General features: G+C 60.6%; 2 protein-coding genes across 3 annotated transcripts; one reads left to right on the top strand and one right to left on the bottom strand.

The window, feature by feature from the left end:
- Window positions 1-910: 910 nt before the first annotated feature.
- Window positions 911-6,389, bottom strand: LOC136003730 (uncharacterized). Its single transcript, XM_065659632.1, has 5 exons — window positions 6,212-6,389; window positions 5,647-6,118; window positions 3,557-3,679; window positions 2,763-2,917; window positions 911-1,713 (listed from the first exon to the last, which is right to left on the bottom strand). Exons 2-5 carry the CDS (start codon window positions 5,858-5,860, stop codon window positions 1,576-1,578), a joined length of 630 nt encoding a protein of 209 aa, XP_065515704.1. The 5' UTR covers window positions 5,861-6,118; window positions 6,212-6,389; the 3' UTR covers window positions 911-1,575.
- On the top strand, window positions 5,147-15,997 carry GALNT6 (polypeptide N-acetylgalactosaminyltransferase 6). Of its 2 annotated transcripts, none has more exons than XM_065659630.1 (11): window positions 5,147-5,474; window positions 8,785-9,379; window positions 10,145-10,317; window positions 11,245-11,394; window positions 11,473-11,707; window positions 12,947-13,064; window positions 13,165-13,365; window positions 13,732-13,863; window positions 14,640-14,741; window positions 14,841-14,993; window positions 15,119-15,997. In XM_065659630.1, the coding sequence occupies exons 2-11, from the start codon at window positions 8,892-8,894 to the stop codon at window positions 15,230-15,232; spliced, it is 1,866 nt and encodes a 621-aa protein (XP_065515702.1). In that variant the 5' UTR covers window positions 5,147-5,474; window positions 8,785-8,891; the 3' UTR covers window positions 15,233-15,997. The 2 variants fall into 2 exon arrangements, with proteins under 2 accessions (XP_065515702.1, XP_065515703.1); XM_065659631.1 differs by lacking the exon at window positions 5,147-5,474 and adding an exon at window positions 6,486-6,558.
- Window positions 15,998-16,831: the final 834 nt, after the last annotated feature.

Raw genomic sequence — 16,831 nt, 5'->3', positions numbered from 1 at the left:
CCCTCCAGCATCACCCCATAGCATCAACCCCAGCATCACCCCATAGCATCAACCCCAGCATCACCCTGTTGGTGATGAGCGCAACCGTGGCTGCTCAGGGAAACCAGCCCCGTGCCTTGGATGCTTTGGCTCCAGGGCAGCCGTGCTTTCCAAATTGGATTTCCCAGATCCAGGCTGGTTTTCTTCCTGCCGGCAAATCCAGGCCGGCTCTTCCCATTTAGTACCACATAAACAGAAGGGTTTGCTCGCTTCCTGATCCGGTGCTTCCAGGATCTCAGTGCACTGGGAAAGGATGCTTTCTTCCATGCCCTATAGAGCAGCACAAAGCATCCCGTGGCGCAGCACCAGCCACCGAGAGACGCTGCGGAAGGAAACTTGGTGCAGGAGATGCTCATGGGAAAGTTGCTCCGTGACGTTCCCAAACCCCACTTTGCCCTCCAGTGAACTGAAGGGCCTGATTCTGCCCAGCATCTCCCGCACCACGTGGATGGAGAAGCCAAGCTCAAAGCTCTGCCCCTAAAGGCAGAAGTTGTAGGATTTGTCTTGGGAAGTGGTTCCCAAACAGCTTCATCCCCTGCAGATCCAGGGCTGGACAGCGACTGCAGGGATGTCACCAGTGCCCTGCGCTGTGTGTGCCCTGCCTGAAGGGATGAGAGCTGTGGGACACAGGGATGCTCATCACCGGCACATCCATCAACGCGCTCCGTTTCTAGGGACAGCCCCTACTCGTGGCTGTGGCCTGCGCCGCTGAGGATGGAGACCCCTGATCTCTGCTCATCCTCATCTTTGGAAGGAGAGGAGAATCCGGCCCTCGAGTTCAGTGCAAGCTGCCCCAAAGAGGGGCTGCGAAACCCATTGCCTCGTAAAACACAAAGGGGATTTGGAGCTAAGCCGTGCTTTGTGCCTCAGTTTCCCTACCCCTACAGGTGAATCCCTCTGCGCCACACATGGGTAGGCACTGATGGAGAGTTCTACGTAACGCTGCTGTTAACGGATGTACTCTTCATTCCGGCCACAGGGATGACACCCTCCCATGCAATTACTTGCTCCCGTTATTCAGGACCTTGCTTGAGGGCAAACCACAGCCCAGGGAGGCTCAGCCAGGCAAAGGACCAGCAGCAGGACCAGAGGCTGCATCCTCTGCACCCACCACCTCCTCCCAGAGCCTCTCATCCTATAGACGGTTTTCCCAGGGGATTAAATAGAGAGACAGAACAAGGACACCACTGAGACTTTTCCACCATCCCCAGTAGTTATGGAAAAGTCATTCCCGGCCAGTTAAAGGTGGAGTTTGAAACAGTCCCGTTTCCTGCTGAGTTGCAGCTCCCCTGCCCGGCCGCCCACAGGGCAGAAGTGGCTCTGACACCCACAGCGATCCAAAACACACCCAGGCCCCTCAGCCAGAGCATCCCCAGGGAGCGCTCCGGGTAACAGGGAGCGGGAGCCCTGCCCGAGCTGGCCCCACTCGGAGCCAGCAGCGGGGTCTCGTGAAGGTGCAGAGCCCGGCCCATCGGTCAAGGGGCAGCTCCGTGCGTTTCCCACCATGGCCTCACTTTGCATGGGCTGAGATGAGCTTTACGGCGTCCTCTTGGCCTCCTGCGTCCGAGGGGAAACCTCCTGGCCAATGTCCCGAGCCTGAGCACCCGCAGAGGTGAGGATGGCGCCTGGTCCCAGCGAAGCCTCCTCCAGCACCCAGCCCGGCGCCCAGGACGGCTGCGAGGGGTGAAGGGGGAAGCGGTCACGGGAGCACCAGAGGCGCCTCTTTCCATGCCCCAGCCCGTGTCCAGCCCCGTGCTGGGCTCTGTCACACAGAAACACAGCCTCCAAGGCCGGCACCAGGGGTTGTGCCCATGGAAAGGGCTCCTCATTCCCCCCCCACCCCAACATCCACCGAGGATCCTGTCTCCATGAGAGCATCCCCATCGCTTATCGGCAGCTACAATCACTGCCCGAGGCAGAATGTGGAAAAGTGCTTTCATAAGAAGCAAACCGGGCTGCATTTGTCATTCCCTTCTTATGCCATTGTCATGTAAGTGCCCATAAGGCACCTTAGGGCTTTACCAGACAGAGCCGCTTCCCCTGCCTTTCTTTCTCCTCCTTACAAAGCAGTTACCTTCTGCGTACAGCCCAGGCGGCAACCAAGAGGTTTCCCCATAAATACGCGGCCAGAGCAGCCATGAAATAACTTTTAAGGGCCTCATTTGGGAGAAGGGATGAAAGGAGAAGGCCTTGGCGTTGCAGGCACCCTCACCAGCGAGCCCTGGCTTGGTGTCCCATGGGCAAAGCTCACAGTGAAGGCTGCGCAGGACTGAGGGGCCGGAGTCTTTAGAAATCATCCTTTTGGGGGTGCATAAACCAGAGAAAAGAAAGGAAAATGTAAAGGCCCATTTCATGCTAAGGGAATGAGGAAGAGCTCATTTCAAGCCCAGAGGGGGTTGACAGAGACCAAATCAACTGCTTCAAGGCCTCCTTAATGCCACTCAGGAAGGACTGATCACAGGAGGGACTTCTTCCCGAGTGCATCGGGTGCTGCTTGGCAGTCACAGCCCAGGGGCTTTTGTGTCCCTCATTCCCCTGGGAAGCAGGGAATCAGGGATTCAGGTGCCTAAAGGCTTGTTCAGGACATTCCCCTAAAGCTCCTCTCTCCACAGCTTCCCATGTGCTACCGCAGGGCGGACGGAGAGGATGCTGAAGGTGCCATCACACTGGGAAGAACATGCAAAAGTCACGGCCAAACCCCTCCCATCAGCCTCTCAATTCACCTTCTCGGGCCCTCGGATGCCCACCGGGGCTTTGGCCTCAGCAGGTCGAGCACTTTCCCTGGGAGCATCTTCCCTCTGGGGGCTGTGTGCTGGCCTTTCCCCTTCCTTCATGACCGCATCCTCTGGGCACTGCATCGGCAGCAGAGTGGGGATGACTTGGGAAGAAAGCAAATCAGAGCGGTCATTCCTGAGACTTCAGTCGTTTGTTTCCCCTTCTTATTGCCTCTGTTTCCTCTTGGGCTGGTGACACAAGTGGGCACCGCATCCCTGCTGGCAAAGCTCGCCTGTCCCCATCGCTCAGCTCCATACAAGGCTGGACCAGTGAAGAAAGAGGCACCCAGGGGCAGTCAGAGAGGGCTGGGAGCTGGAGGGGAATGGGCTCCCTTAGGAGAAGCTGAGGCATCGCTGCCGCAGAGCCGGGCTGGTCCCAGAACTGGCTTTGGAAAGCGCATGGACCACGTCTGGGCACTGGAGGGGGTCTTGGGACCGGACAGGGAGGGCAAGAACATTTCCCTGGTGGTTTCCAGGCCGGGAAGGCTCCATCTTCCTGCGCCCACCCTGCTTCCCCACCCTGCTCTAGGCAATGGGTGCCATCTGCTCCTCTGCTTCTTCCCCTTCTCCACAGGGGCAAGAGGTGCAAGGAAGCAGTTGCACACCTACAGCACGGTTCTGCCTCCAACCCACTCCACGTTATCCCTCGTTCTGCAGCAAACTCCCCTCCAGCACCAGGACAGGTTTCCCCCATCACCCTGGACCTGCAGTTCCAGTGCACCCTCCCCAGCCCCTCTGCTTACCAGGGACAGATCCCCTCCTGGCAGCCAGCTCCTGGAGGAGCTTGCCCTGCTCTGTGCACAGCTCCTGCAGCCTGGAGACCTCCTCCTGGAGCTGCAGGAATAGATCACACATCTCCATCACGCCTGGTAGGGAGGAGAGCGGGAGGGAATGAGCAACGTGTGCTGTCCAAGCTGGAGCCACGGCGGTTGCCTGCAGCTGGTGGGTTGGGATGGGGAGGCCCAGGCTCGGTCCTGCCGCAGGATCCCAGGAGATCCCACACACTCCTGTGTGGGACTGCAAGGTCAGAAGCCCTCCCAGTGCCCTCCCAGTTTACACAGTAAGAAACTGCAAATGGAAGTGATTCTTTCTGAGCAAGGGGTAACTGAAGAGCTGAGCTGCACTCCTCCACCTCCCCAGCCCACAGCTCAGCTCTGAACAGCCAGAAAGTCCCATTTATTGACAAATCGACCTGCAAAAAGCTGCTTTTCACACCGAGCTGGCACCGAGGGATCTCATCCTTATGCAGCACCGTGCCAGGAGTACGACAAACCCATACAGGGAGCAGTGTCCAACACTGAGGGCACAATTCCCCTTTCTCGAGGTGCTCAGCCCTGAGCTGCCCCTTCTGCTCTCGACAGCTCCGCTTGAATCCACCTCCAGCTCATGCCCATATAGGATGCATGGACCCAATATTGTTACTCCAAAGGCAACCCCCTCTGCGCGGTGGTCCACACATTTCTCCTTGCTTTAACAGCTGTATTGGCATTGGCCTTGCGGGTTTTACCGTGCTGCATCCATTCCTGCCATCATGCAAAGTCCCTTTGCATGGGAGACCCGTGCCATCCCTGTGAGCATCAGCACCCAAAGCAGCTCCGCTTCCTGTCAGCCTGCGCGGGTCCTGCTCTCAGCGCTACAAATGGAAGCTCCGGCTCTGTAATTAGGGGCTTGATGGAGCCTCCTGTGACGCTCGGGGCGATGTGGATTCCCCAGCAGGGATGAAGGAGGGCAGGAATCCCGACCGGCCCCAAGGAAGCGCAGCCGGCACAAGGGAAACAGCAGGCGGAAGGGTGAGGTTTGCCCCCAGCGCCGCGGATTCCTGCGCTTCTCCCACCGCAAACGAGCCGTGGGGATAAAACTGCGTCATGGGTTTGGCTGCTTGGGTCTTAAAACCCAAGGCTAAGCGTTTCGCACCCCCCGAAGCAGCTCACCCCGTAGCTAACACGTCAGAGACTGAGAGGATGGATATTGCCTGAGCACTGTATGTAACTATGCCAATGAGTTATTGAGGGTGTGAGGTGAAGCCGTCACTCCTAAGCAAACCGGTACTGATTCTGTATGATCACTGCTGGGGGGTTCCGTCCTTAAGGGCTTCTTCATTGCCCCCAGGGTACTTTGGTAGCACTGAGAGACTTTAACCTCCTGCAGCCTGAGAACACCGAAATAGAGGGGAATCGGGTGCTTGGAGCTCACCGGGACTCGGAGGGGCTTCGGCCACGTTCTCCCTTGGGGTCGGGGAGCGGGGCTGCTTTAATACACCGAATACCGGTGTCCCCCCATCCCTCACCCCACTGCGGACCCCGGGAAGCGAAAAAACGCTCTTTTCTCCTCAGAATCGCACTTACTGCGGTGGGGACCCCTCCTTTCCCCGTCCGGGCGGCTGCGGCCCCACATCAGCCCCTGCGAGTCGCGGCTGCAAACGCCAAAGCTCAGCACCAGCACCCTTTGGGGCAGGGAATTTCCCCTTCGCTTTCTGTGCTAAGAGCGAAAGCCCCGCACGGCCCCGAGGCAGGAAGCAAAGCGGCAGAGTTGGTTCCAGGCAGCTGCTGCACGAACCCGGGCTTTAAACTCAGCTCTGAAAAGCACAGGAGATGATTTCAAGGCCCAGGGTGGCCTCATGGTGGGTGACTGCTGGCTCCTCTCCCCGCTGGCTGGGTAAAGGTAGGTGCCTTCTCCGTGCCCCAGTGTCCGTCCCGTCCCCCCGCTCCTTTCTCTTTAACGGGGGGCCTGCTGGGTATCTGTGTCTGCGGTGCCCCGCAGCCCTGCCTGATTTATCCTCTGTAAGACAGCTCATATTCAAGCTAATATCCCAATAATCCAAGTTAATACTCACCCTGCCCCTGCTCAAATCTTCTAAATCCTCCATGGAGCACAGCGGCCAAAGCAGAATCCTCAGCGGGGTGATGAAAACCTGCGCAGCCCTCGGCCCTCCGGCATCCTAGGAAAGCCACTGGCGCTTTCCCCATCACCTTCCTGCTTCTTCGCCCTCCTGTGTGCCTCAACCTCAGCCTCTCCTGGGGCACGCAGGAGGTTTGGGGGTTGCTCATGCCCTGACAATGGGCTCATTGTCACATTGTCCCTAAAGGGGGTTGAGTGGCTCTTTTCCACCATCGAGCTCTCCTCTGGCTTTCCTGGGAAGTCTTGGTGCAGTGTCTGATGCTCATGCTGAAGCTTCATGAAGATACCACCATCCAGTGTTAACCACGGGTCTGCCACCCTGCTGCCTGCAGGCTCCATCCCCAAGCACAGGCTTGGGGCACCCAGGGAGAGCATCAGGCTGATGCCTTCAGCAGGGGAGAGCCAGGCTGAGAAGAGATCACAGAGGAAAGGGAACGATTGGCAAGCCCTCGTGTTAATACCTCATTGATAGCAGCCAGCCTGCTCACGAAATACATTACCGGTGATCATCGCATCCCAGTAAAACCGGCGCTAAGTAACCTCCAGCCGCAGGGAACCGCTGCCCCCACGCCGGGAAGCTCAGGGGGCCCCGCAGCACCCGTGGAACGGCTGATGAATAAAACTAAAACCAACAGCGCCAGGCCCTTGCGGCTCCTATGGCCTCTATAGGCGCTAGGACCGCGCACGGGTGCCTTCCGGCGGGCGGCGCTAGGACCGCGCACGGTTTCCCCCCGCGGCGGGCGGTGCTAGGACCGCGCAGCGCCGCCCCGTGCACCTGTACCCCGGGGCGGTGGCAGCGGCCCCACCCCGCCGGGACCGCACCTGCGGCCACGCGTGCCGAGAGCCGGTGAGCAGGGGGGGGGGGGGGGTATCCGGTCGCTCCGGTCCCGATCCCGATCCCGATCCCGATCCCGATCCCGATCCCGATCCCCCGCACCAGGTGTGCCCGGGCGCGGTGCTGGAGGTGCCTGGACGGAGCCCCCGGCTCGGGGGAACGGGGTTCGGGTGGTCCCGGTGCGGAGCCCCCCCGGGGAAAGGAAGCGAGGGGAGGGGTGGGGTGGGGGTCCCCTTGTGGAGCTGCACCCCCAGGGAATGGGTCCCTGCTCGGGGTGTCCCCCCCCCGAGGCAAAGAGGGGCCGGAGGGGTCCGGTGGGGAGCGCGCCCCATTGCTACAGCGGGAGAAGGGTCTGGGATGCGGGATGGACCCGCACAGGGAGAGGGGCCCGGGGCTCTGCGGTTCGCGGTAGGCAGGCTCCGACCCCCTTTCACTTCCCCCCCCGCGGAGCAGAGCTGCCCCCAGCCCGTCACCGGGGCCTCGATGCCCCGGAGGCTCATCCCAGCGGGGTGAGGACAGCGGCTGGACGGGGGACACCCCCCCCCCTCCCCATCCCCTGCTCCTGGCGGGGTCGAGCCGTTGCGGGACCGCGTCCCGCTTCCCGATGTTGGCTTTTGGCCATCCCGGCCGCTGACGCCGTCGCCGCCGTGGTCAAAGGCTCCCGGCCACGTCCTCGGTGTTGGTTTGCGTTTATTTTCGTTATTCCTCCTTTTTTTCCTTCTCCGCCCGCGGAGCGCTCCTTGCTCCCCCCTCACCCCACGACTCCTCCCTCCCGTGCCGCGGAGATGCTCCGGCTGCCACCAAGTTGCCACTGAACCCAATTCCCCCTCTTCCGAGCCCACTTTCCCCCTCTTCCGACCCCGCCGGGCTCCACCGGGCAGTTTCGGCGCTGGTTTCCATGAGTGCAGGGCGAGCCCCATCCCAACAAGGGATTTTCGGGATGGGACGGAGCGCTGCAGCGCCTGCGGTCCTGGCAGCAGAGTGCTCGCAGCTCTTTCTTACTGCAGCTCGCTGCAAAATCCACCTCAGCGCTGCTTGGTAGGGAGTTTTGGGGGGGTTCTTTTGCTTTTTGGGGAGGGGGTTTGGGGTTGGGGGCCTCGGGAGCTGCTGGGCACTGACCCTGTCCCTGACCCCCCGGCCTTCATCAGCGTCGCACAGGGAACTTTGGTAACGTGCTCCCAGCGATGTGGCAGGAAGGAGGTGATGGAAACGGGGTGTTCCTCCCCAAAACGGGCTGCTCTTCGTCTTGCACAGCGGTGGCTCCCCCTGTGCGATGAAAGCATCAGGGCTCAATGCGGTAGCTCTGAGGGAGCTCATCAGGGGCATCTTTGCTCACGTATGGGTAGAAACGAGATGGATTTGGGGGGGGGGGGTCCCTTCGTTCTGCTCTTTCCTCCCTTGCCCATGGAGCTGGTGCCGCCCGGTCCCGCCGCGGCTCGGGAACGGGCGCCCTTGGCAGTGAAGCGTGGTCCAGCCGCCGGCTTTGATCGCCGCGGGGCTGAAAGCGGTGACCCCGGGGCCCGCCTCGTCCCTCCTCCTTCCCAAGCCGAAGCTTCCTCACCCTTGAAGTTGCTGCAGGTGCCCTGCTCCGCTCCGGGGCCGCGCCATTGCCAAGGGGACACAAAGAAAAGGGGCACAGAAAGAGAAATAAAGGAGGAGGAAGAGGGGGGGGACACCGAGGAGGAGGAGGAGGAGATGCTGGTGAATGGCTCCCATGGAGCTTGTCCATGCTCCGGCGGCAGCGGCTCACAAAGAACAGCCGCGGGAGGTTTGCTGGCGCTGGGAAAGCTCGGCTGGGCCCCGGTGGTGCTTTGTAGCCGGTGCTGAGCTCTCGGTGCGGGGTCTTGCACATGGTTTTCCTTCCCAGCAACGGGAAAACCACGGGGGGAAAGGCTTTTTCCAGCGGGGAAAAGGATTTCAGCTGATTTTGTGGCTCTGTTTTAATGTTTGATAGCGGGGAGGATGCTGTTGCGCCTGCCTTGGTACCAGGAGAAACTGCTGGGGATGTCCCATGCTTGTGATGGCCAGATCCAGCGTTGTTGAACATTGCTGTTTCCTGGTGGTGGATTTATGGGCTGGAAGGGCCGTGGGGGGAGTGGGTTTTGCAGGTCTTGTTTGCCCCCTTTGCGGGGAGTGAACTTTCTATTAGTATCTAATTAACAATGTATTGGTATCAAGGGGGTGTCCCCAAAGCGCGTCCAGTCTGTGAGTTAACCCGCAGGTGTTTCTCCTCTCCAGGCCAGAGGAGCGGAGCAGAGCATCATGAAGCACCCTGAGAGCCAACATCCCTGAGGCACCCATCACGGCAGGGAGGACCCTCTGGAAACCACCGGGGAAAAGGGAAAATGAGGCTTTTCCGGAGACGCTACAGCCCCTTGAAGGTGGCTTTGGCCGGCACCATCTTCGTCATCTTCCTCTTCATCCTGCAGAAGGACGTGGGGAGCAAGGACCCCCGTGAGGAGCCTTGGTTGAAGAACATCGTCCAGGGGAAGGACCAAGTCCTTGACTTGATGCTGGGGGCAGTCAACAACATCCGGGACTCGATGCCCAAGCTGCAGATCGGAGCCCCGGTTCACCAGGAGGAGCCGGCCCCCAGCGCTCGCTCCTGCCTGCCTGGGGTCTACACAGCGGCAGAGCTCCGGCCCCTGATGGAGAGACCCCCCCAGGACCCTGCCAGCCCCGGAGCCGACGGCAAAGCCTTCAAGAAGGATCGATGGACACCGGAGGAGACGAAGGAGAAGGAGCGGGGCTACGAGAAGCATTGCTTCAATGCCTTCGCCAGCGACCGCATCTCCCTCCAGCGAGCTCTGGGACCCGACAGCCGCCCTCCCGAGTAAGAGCCTGGTGGGGCTGCAGGCTCCATCCGTGGAGAAACGTAATGGGACATGGAAGCGGATCGAGACAGTGGCACCGGGGGATCGGACACAGGGAGAGCTGGAAAACCACCTCCATTTATGAGTTTTCACCCCCATTTTTGTCCCCTTGGCGTTGGTTTTTAACAGCATCGGGCAAAAGCCAGGGGTGGCTCTTTGTGTCTCCATGGACCCGCTTGTGGCCAGGGGGCTCCAGCATCTTTCCCCCCTCCTTCTCCCTCCTTTCCCTTTTATTTCAGCCGGCTCCAGTAATCGGACTTTTTCTTTTCTTATCCGAGTGGAACAGCCCCGGCCCCCCCCGGGGCGCAGGGGGCAAAGGAAGCAGCACAAACCCGAGGGATTTCCTTGCCTGCCCTCCAGCCATGGGCTGCCAGATTAAAGCCTCCCCCAGGCCTTGTCTGCTCAAGGGGGGTGGGCTGGGGAAGGCAGGGGGTGGATAGAAAGGCTTGAATAGGAGCTAGAAACCCAGCGCTGGTGTGAAGCTGGTGCCCCCTGCGCTGGCAGGCGATTATCCGTGCTTAGCAGGTGTAGCAGGCACAATGGGGGGACACCGGGGCCAGGAATGTCATTCACTCCACCGCCGGCGGGTGGAGAGGCGGAAATCCATGGGAATCAAAGCAGCGATGAGCTGGGAGCCGCCGGGGTCTGGGGGGTACGGGGGGGGGGGTGTCTGGTTCCGTGATGCTGCCCCCGTCGTGCTTAGGCCTCTGCTTTCTGTCTCCGAGGTGCATCGACCAGAAGTTCAAACGGTGCCCGCCGCTGCCCACCACCAGCGTGGTCATCGTCTTCCACAACGAAGCCTGGTCAACGCTGCTGCGGACGGTGTACAGCGTCCTGCACACCTCCCCTGCCCTCCTGCTCAAGGAGATCATCCTGGTGGACGATGCCAGCACGGACGGTGGGTGGGAGCTGTGGCGGGATGCAGGGGCTGGAGGGATGCAGGGCGATGCCGGGCATCTTCCCCGGGCACAGCGGTTCGCAGCCACGCGGAGGAGCTGCGGATGCACCCAGCAGCTCTTCCACATCGCTTGTACCCGGCCAGGGGCACCCCTGGGGATTTCCCCTTCTCAGGCCCTGCTGTTAACCCAGCCCTGGAGAAAACCCGGGTGCTCCTCCCGTGCCCTGCACATCCCTCGTCAGCGTGCCTGCGGGCTGCACCCATCCTGCCCTACGCCCACAGCAGATTAATCCATGGCTCAGCGTCAGGGAGGAGCGGACTTTGCTCCCTCTCCCAACGTTCCCTTTCCACCTGTGCGGGCTCCCAAGGAGCAGAGCCCTTGGGCGCTGTGGGGCTTTCTCATCCACAGGCATGGTGGGGATCTGTCCTGCAGTGGTGGGGATGGGGGTCGGACTGGGGGTCCTCTCCCAGGATGCGTCTCTGGATGTCCTGGCTCTCACTTGGCACTTCCCTGCTTTTGGCTTGGCTGCATTTGCCAAAGGAGAGAATCCTGGAATCCCAGCCTGGTTTGGGTTGAAGGGACCTTAAAGCTCCTCCAGCTCCAACCCCTGCTACGGACAGGGACCCCTTCCACTGGAGCAGCTTGCTCCAAGCCCCTGTGTCCAACCTGGCCTTGAGCACTGCCAGAGAAATCCCAGTTTCCCTCAGGAACACTTCAGTGCAGAGCAGACCTCACCCCATTGTTCCCCTAATCCCTCTCGAAAGGGGGATTAGCAGTGGCTCCTTTGCAACGCTCACTTTCTTTACCCAAACCCACTCTTGGATGAGGGGGAAAGGAGGCTCCGAGTGTCCGGGATCTGAGCCCGTGTGCAGGGATGGGGTGGAGGCAGAGGGTGCAGGGGCTGGCATCTCCCCTTTTGCCCGCAGAGTACCTGCAGGACGAGCTGGATCGCTACGTGGAGCAGCTCCAGATCGTGCGGGTCGTGCGGCAGCAGCAGCGCAAGGGGCTGATCACAGCGCGGCTGCTGGGGGCCAGCGTGGCCAGCGGCGAGGTCCTCACCTTCCTGGATGCCCACTGTGAGTACCCACAGCAGGAAGCAATGGGAGGGTGAAGGGGTGACCGCCCCATGGCCAACCCTTCCCGTGTCCCACCAGGCGAGTGTTTCCATGGCTGGCTCGAGCCCCTCTTATCCCGCATCGCCCAAGACCCGACGGCCGTTGTGAGCCCCGACATCGCCACCATCGACCTCAACACCTTCGAGTTCTCCAAGCCTGTCCAGAACGGGAAGCAGCACAGCAGGGGCAACTTCGACTGGAGCTTGACGTTCGGCTGGGAGGTCGTCCCACCCCGGGAGAGGCAGCGGAGGAAGGATGAGACCTTCCCCATCAAGTAAGGATGGGGAAGGAGGGATTGATCCACTTGGATGCTCATAAAAGTTGATGAGTGCAGGGAATGCCATGTCCAGACCCAAAGGCTGGAATGAGCCACCTGAGCATGTGTGGCTGCTGCAGGGTGCTTAGGGAGGACAGGCAGGGGTGACAAAGAGCTGGGGGCCCTGTGCCAGGAAACTGCCCCTTCCTCCTGTTGGATTTTGCTCCTTTTCCTAACTGGTCGATGTTTTCCCTGTTTCCTCAATGCCTCCGGGCGGGTGATGCTGCCCTTCCCAGTGCAGCTTCCACCATGGGCTGCTTGGCTTGAGGCATCTCAGGTGGTTTGTGTCCGGGAGAGGATGCTCAGGCTCGGTCAGAGCTATGGGGCTGGCACAGGAGATGCCTCCCCTGGGGTTCAGAGGACATGGAGCCATAAAGGCCCTTTGCAAACCCCCCTTTGAGTTGCCTCCGTCCACCCCTGCAAAGTCTCTCATTAAGGGTTTAATCGCTGCCTTCTCTCTCCCTGCTCCTGGGTACCGGCTACGTGGGCCCCTGCGCTGGCCCAGCGGCAGGAGCGTGCCTCCTGCAGATCCCATTGCACCAAACCTCCCAGTTTCCATCCCCTTATTTCGCACGTAGAGAAACCGAGCGTTGTTTTTCCCTCTGCGCCTCCCCGCTGGTGCCCCGCTCCATCGGATGCTGCCGTGGATGCTGCCTGGCCCCATCCACGCCCCGTCCCCTGGCTCGCAGCGGGGCTGCCTTTGTGCAGAGGGCACCTGGGAGACGCTCCCATCCCAATAAAGGTCCCTTGTGCCGGGAGGCGGAGGTTTGGCTCCCGGCGGTGCCTCATCTCCGCTGGGCAGCAGCGCGGCCGCTCTGCGGATCCTGCTTTATTCTTCTCTTCCCGCATGAAAGCGAGCTCCTGTTCCAGCCTCCCCTAAGGATCAGATGGAAAAGATTAGAGCAGCAGCAGAGCGGGCGGGCACCGCGCTCCCAGCTCCCCCCTTCTGCCCTTCAATAGGCTCTGGGTAACAATATCCCCATTGCCTGGACTCCAAGCTGGCAGCGAGCCCCCCACCTTGTGATGCTGCCACCCTCCTGCGAGCTGGGTCCAGCCCCACTGCCGAAGCCAGCACATGTGGGGCAGGGAGATGGGGGGATGCTGCTCATGAGGGCCATGGCAGCCCCAGAACTCGGGCTCCTGCTTCTCTGGCTTTATTTTACCCCTATTCTGCTGCTCTTTCTCCCTTCCCTGTAGGTCCCCGACCTTTGCTGGTGGCCTCTTTGCCATCTCCAGGTCCTACTTCGAGCACATCGGCTCCTATGATGATCAGATGGAGATCTGGGGGGGCGAGAATGTGGAGATGTCCTTCAGGGTAAGGAGGGGTTGGTGCCATCTCCAAAGAGCATCTTCAGGGATGCTCCCTGTTGGGGGCTATGGGGACTGCCCCAGTCTCAGGCCGCGCCTCCCCATAGGTCTGGCAGTGCGGGGGTCAGATTGAGATCATCCCTTGCTCCGTCGTGGGTCATGTCTTCCGCTCCAAGAGCCCGCACACCTTCCCCAAGGGCACCCAGGTCATCTCCAGGAACCAGGTCCGCCTGGCCGAGGTCTGGATGGACGACTACAAGGAGATCTTCTACAGGAGGAACCAGCAAGCTGCCCAGATGGCCAGAGAGGTACTGGGCACCCCAGCGGGCTTCCAGGAGGGGTTTGATCCTGCTGGGAGCTCAGGCCTGAGCGGGGGAGGAGGTGGGCTCAGCCAAACCCCTGGTTTTGGAGGTGTTCTATTCGATCATCGCGTTTTCTAGTAGAAAAACGGGGGTTTTAAATTTTTAACGTTACTTTTAAACATCACAGCCTTGTGCTGTGATGCCAAAACACCCCCGACCTGGAGCCGGAGGGCGCCTGCCCTGCGCTGGCCACCAGCGTCAGTCACAGCGTGACAGCGCCAGGGCTCTGGGCCCCAGCTCGAGGGGGGGCTTTGCTGCTTCCTTGCTGGCTTTGGAGGTTGGTTTAATTCTCTCACGTGGCTTTGTCGATAGAAGACGTATGGTGACATTGCAGAGCGGCGCAGGCTGAGGGAGCGGCTCCACTGCCGGAACTTCACCTGGTACCTCCAGACCATCTACCCCGAGATGTTCGTCCCTGACCTGACCCCAGCCTTCTATGGAGCGGTAGGTGCTGGGTGCCCCAAGCACCCCACCGGGCTCGGTCCTTGGCTGGAAACAGCATCGGCACCGGGGTCCCCCAGGGTTGGGTATGGGGGGGTTGCATTTGAAGCAGCACTCAGGGAGGCTTTGGTGCAGCCGTGGCCGTCACCATGTCCATCCCTGGCTGGTGGGGCCGGTTTGGGCTCTGGCTGACAAGGCAAGAGCTGGAATCTGGCAGAGCTGGTTTGGGGCGAGTTCCGGGGTGGGGGATCCGTGGGGACGTGGCGCTGGGTTCAAACATTGGGTTAAATCAGGCGAAAGAGCCCAAAGCTTCCCCAGCACCGCGCTGGCGCTGACGTGTGCGGGGCGCACCTGAGGAGCAGAGCTGCGGCTGGGCAATACGGAGCCGTGGCTCCATCCCTGAGGACAGAGCTGCCAAATCCCAGCCCTTGGCTCCAAGCTGGGCGCTGGGGTCTGGGTCCTGCCCCTCTCCGTGGTTTGAATGATGTGGCAGGGGCAGGGCGAGGGCCGGGCGCTGGCTCCTGACCAGCTCCTCGTTCACCTTTGCTTCCTGAAACCTCATCCCGGGCCGTCTCCCCTTTGGCTTGGAGGGTCAGAGGCGTTGGCGCGGGCGTTCCTCACATCCTGGAAAGGCCAAGGGACCCGGACACAGCTCCTAGTGCCGGGCCTGTGTTTGTACAGCGATCAGTGCCCTGCAAAGCCCAAACCCAAGCTGGGTCCCTACCCCGGACCTTGCGGCACCTTCTCACCCCCCTGCCCCTTTGCTTGCGCCCCTGCAGATCAAAAACGAGGGCACCAAGAGCTGCCTGGATGTCGGCGAGAACAACCACGGTGGGAAACCGCTCATCATGTACCCCTGCCACGGGCTGGGGGGCAACCAGGTGGGCTCCCATCAGCCCCAGCCCTTCCCTCTCCTCCCACCTCGCCGGTTGTCCCCGTGGGGGCCACTCTGACGCCCACCTCCGGGCCTGTCCCCCCAGTACTTCGAGTACACGAGCCAGCGGGAGCTGCGGCACAACATCGGGAAGGAGCTCTGCCTGCGGGCCGGCGCGGGCTCGGCCGAGCTGCGGGAGTGCCAGTACAGAGGGAAGCCAGGGCGGGTGTCAGCCAGCGAGGAGTGGGAGCTGGCGCAGGTGAGGAGACGCATCCCCATCCGAGGGACCACCCGCGGGGACGGCGCCGTCATCCCCCCGTGGCGGTGCTGAGGGTGCCCCCGCTCCTCATCCCGCCGGCATCGCTGGGCTCTGTTTTCCGTCAGGACCGGCTGATCAAGAACCCGGCCTCTGGGATGTGCCTGACAGCGCGAGGGAAGCACCCGGGGATGGCTCCCTGCAACCTGGCAGACCCCCACCAGCTCTGGTCCTTCACTTAGAGCAGCCCAAGCCCCCACGAGCTGCCCCCAGCAGCGCTCAGGAGAGCAGAATCCAAACCAAACTTCCTCCTTTCTAATTTAAGAAGCAGAAGCCTTAAATATGCTGCATTTCATGGTTGCCTTGAGCTCAGCCCTGTGCCTTTGGAGAGGGGGAGCCTGGTGAGCCAAGCTCGGCCGGCCGTACCCCACAGAGCCCAAACACAGCCCAAGGATGCTCTTGGGTGCCTGCTGCTCATCCTCCCCCTCCCTGGCTCCAGCCACAGACTGGAATTCACATCGGGCATTCAAACCCCCCCCTGCCAGTGAGGAGGATGGCGATGAGCCGGGCAGCCCATCCTGTGGGAAGCTGGATCATGGGTGCCCCATGTGGGCGAGGGAATTCCGCCCTCCAGGATCCAGCCCTGGCCGCCGTGGCGCTGCCAGGATGCTGGAATTGGGCCCAAGGGACCAGCCTTGATGTGGAGGGGGAACGAGAACCCTTTTATTCCTCTTTTAGTTCTGATGGTGACCCCCGGGCGCGATTCAGCTCGTGCTGAGCTGGAGGGTGGCTCCAATGCACGGCTCCAATGCACCGCAGCATCCTCCCGGAGAGGTCTCACCGGTGCCCGGCACAGCTTTGCTCCCTCCCTTGGTCCTCCTCAAGCCCAACTACTGTAGCTGCCATTTAGAGTGGGGGGAAAAACCCCTCCTGGAAGTGACGTGGGGATGGAAGAACCATCTTTGGATATAAGACATGGAATAAAGAGATGATTTATTTTATGGACATCCCGTCTCTGGCGTCCTCTGAGCTCCTCTCAATCGGTTTCCCTCCCTTTTCTTACCCAGAAACCTCCCTTTTGCAGCCCCCAAATGGGTTTAAAGCTATTTTTGCCATGATCTGTCCCATTTGCAGTGGTTCCAAGCTGGGTTGGGGTGTCCTTCACCTGGGGCAGAGCCTTCGCTGCTGCCCCTCCCTGCGGTCCCCTCTGTGCCCATAAACCAAATAATGATTATTTGGAGACCTTTTTCCACATGGAATCGCGTGTTTTCCTTGCAGATAAGAGCAGAACTGCAGCAGGTGCTTTTCTTTGGTTCCTTTTTATCTTCTTTATCAGGGTGACTCCATCACCACCCCTACCACAAACACCGTGTTCCAGCCACGGCTCCATCACGGGGACAAACCCCTCGATGCTGTGGTTTCAGCCCCCAGAACAGCCTCAGTTTCTTTCTGAAGGGTGGCAAACTCAACCTGTTCTGGCCAGAAACCACGTTGTTGTTGCAAACCCTGCTGGTGCTTCGTTTAACCCCGAAATAACACCCCATGGAGGTTGTGTCAGATCCCTGCTCCAGTGCTGGTTGTCCCAGGTGGGGTTTTTGGAGGGGGTGAAGTTCTTGCCTTGTGTTTGCCTTGGTTTCCCTGTCCCTGTGATGATGCAGGCACCCTTCGTGTGTTGGATAAACCTCTCGGAGGCATCCCACAGTGCAGCCAGGGCTTAAGCCTGGAAATAACTCCCACCACCACTGCCTGAGATGTGCAGAAGAGGAAGATGCAAGAGGGGGTATCGTCCCCGCAGGGGTTGGGGCTGCCTGTCCAAGGCTGATGGAATCTTGGGTGGTTTT

This window comes from Lathamus discolor, chromosome 23, assembly GCF_037157495.1.
Source record: "Lathamus discolor isolate bLatDis1 chromosome 23, bLatDis1.hap1, whole genome shotgun sequence".
NCBI lineage: Eukaryota > Metazoa > Chordata > Aves > Psittaciformes > Psittacidae > Lathamus > Lathamus discolor.
This window is presented reverse-complemented; position numbering and strand designations above follow the sequence as displayed.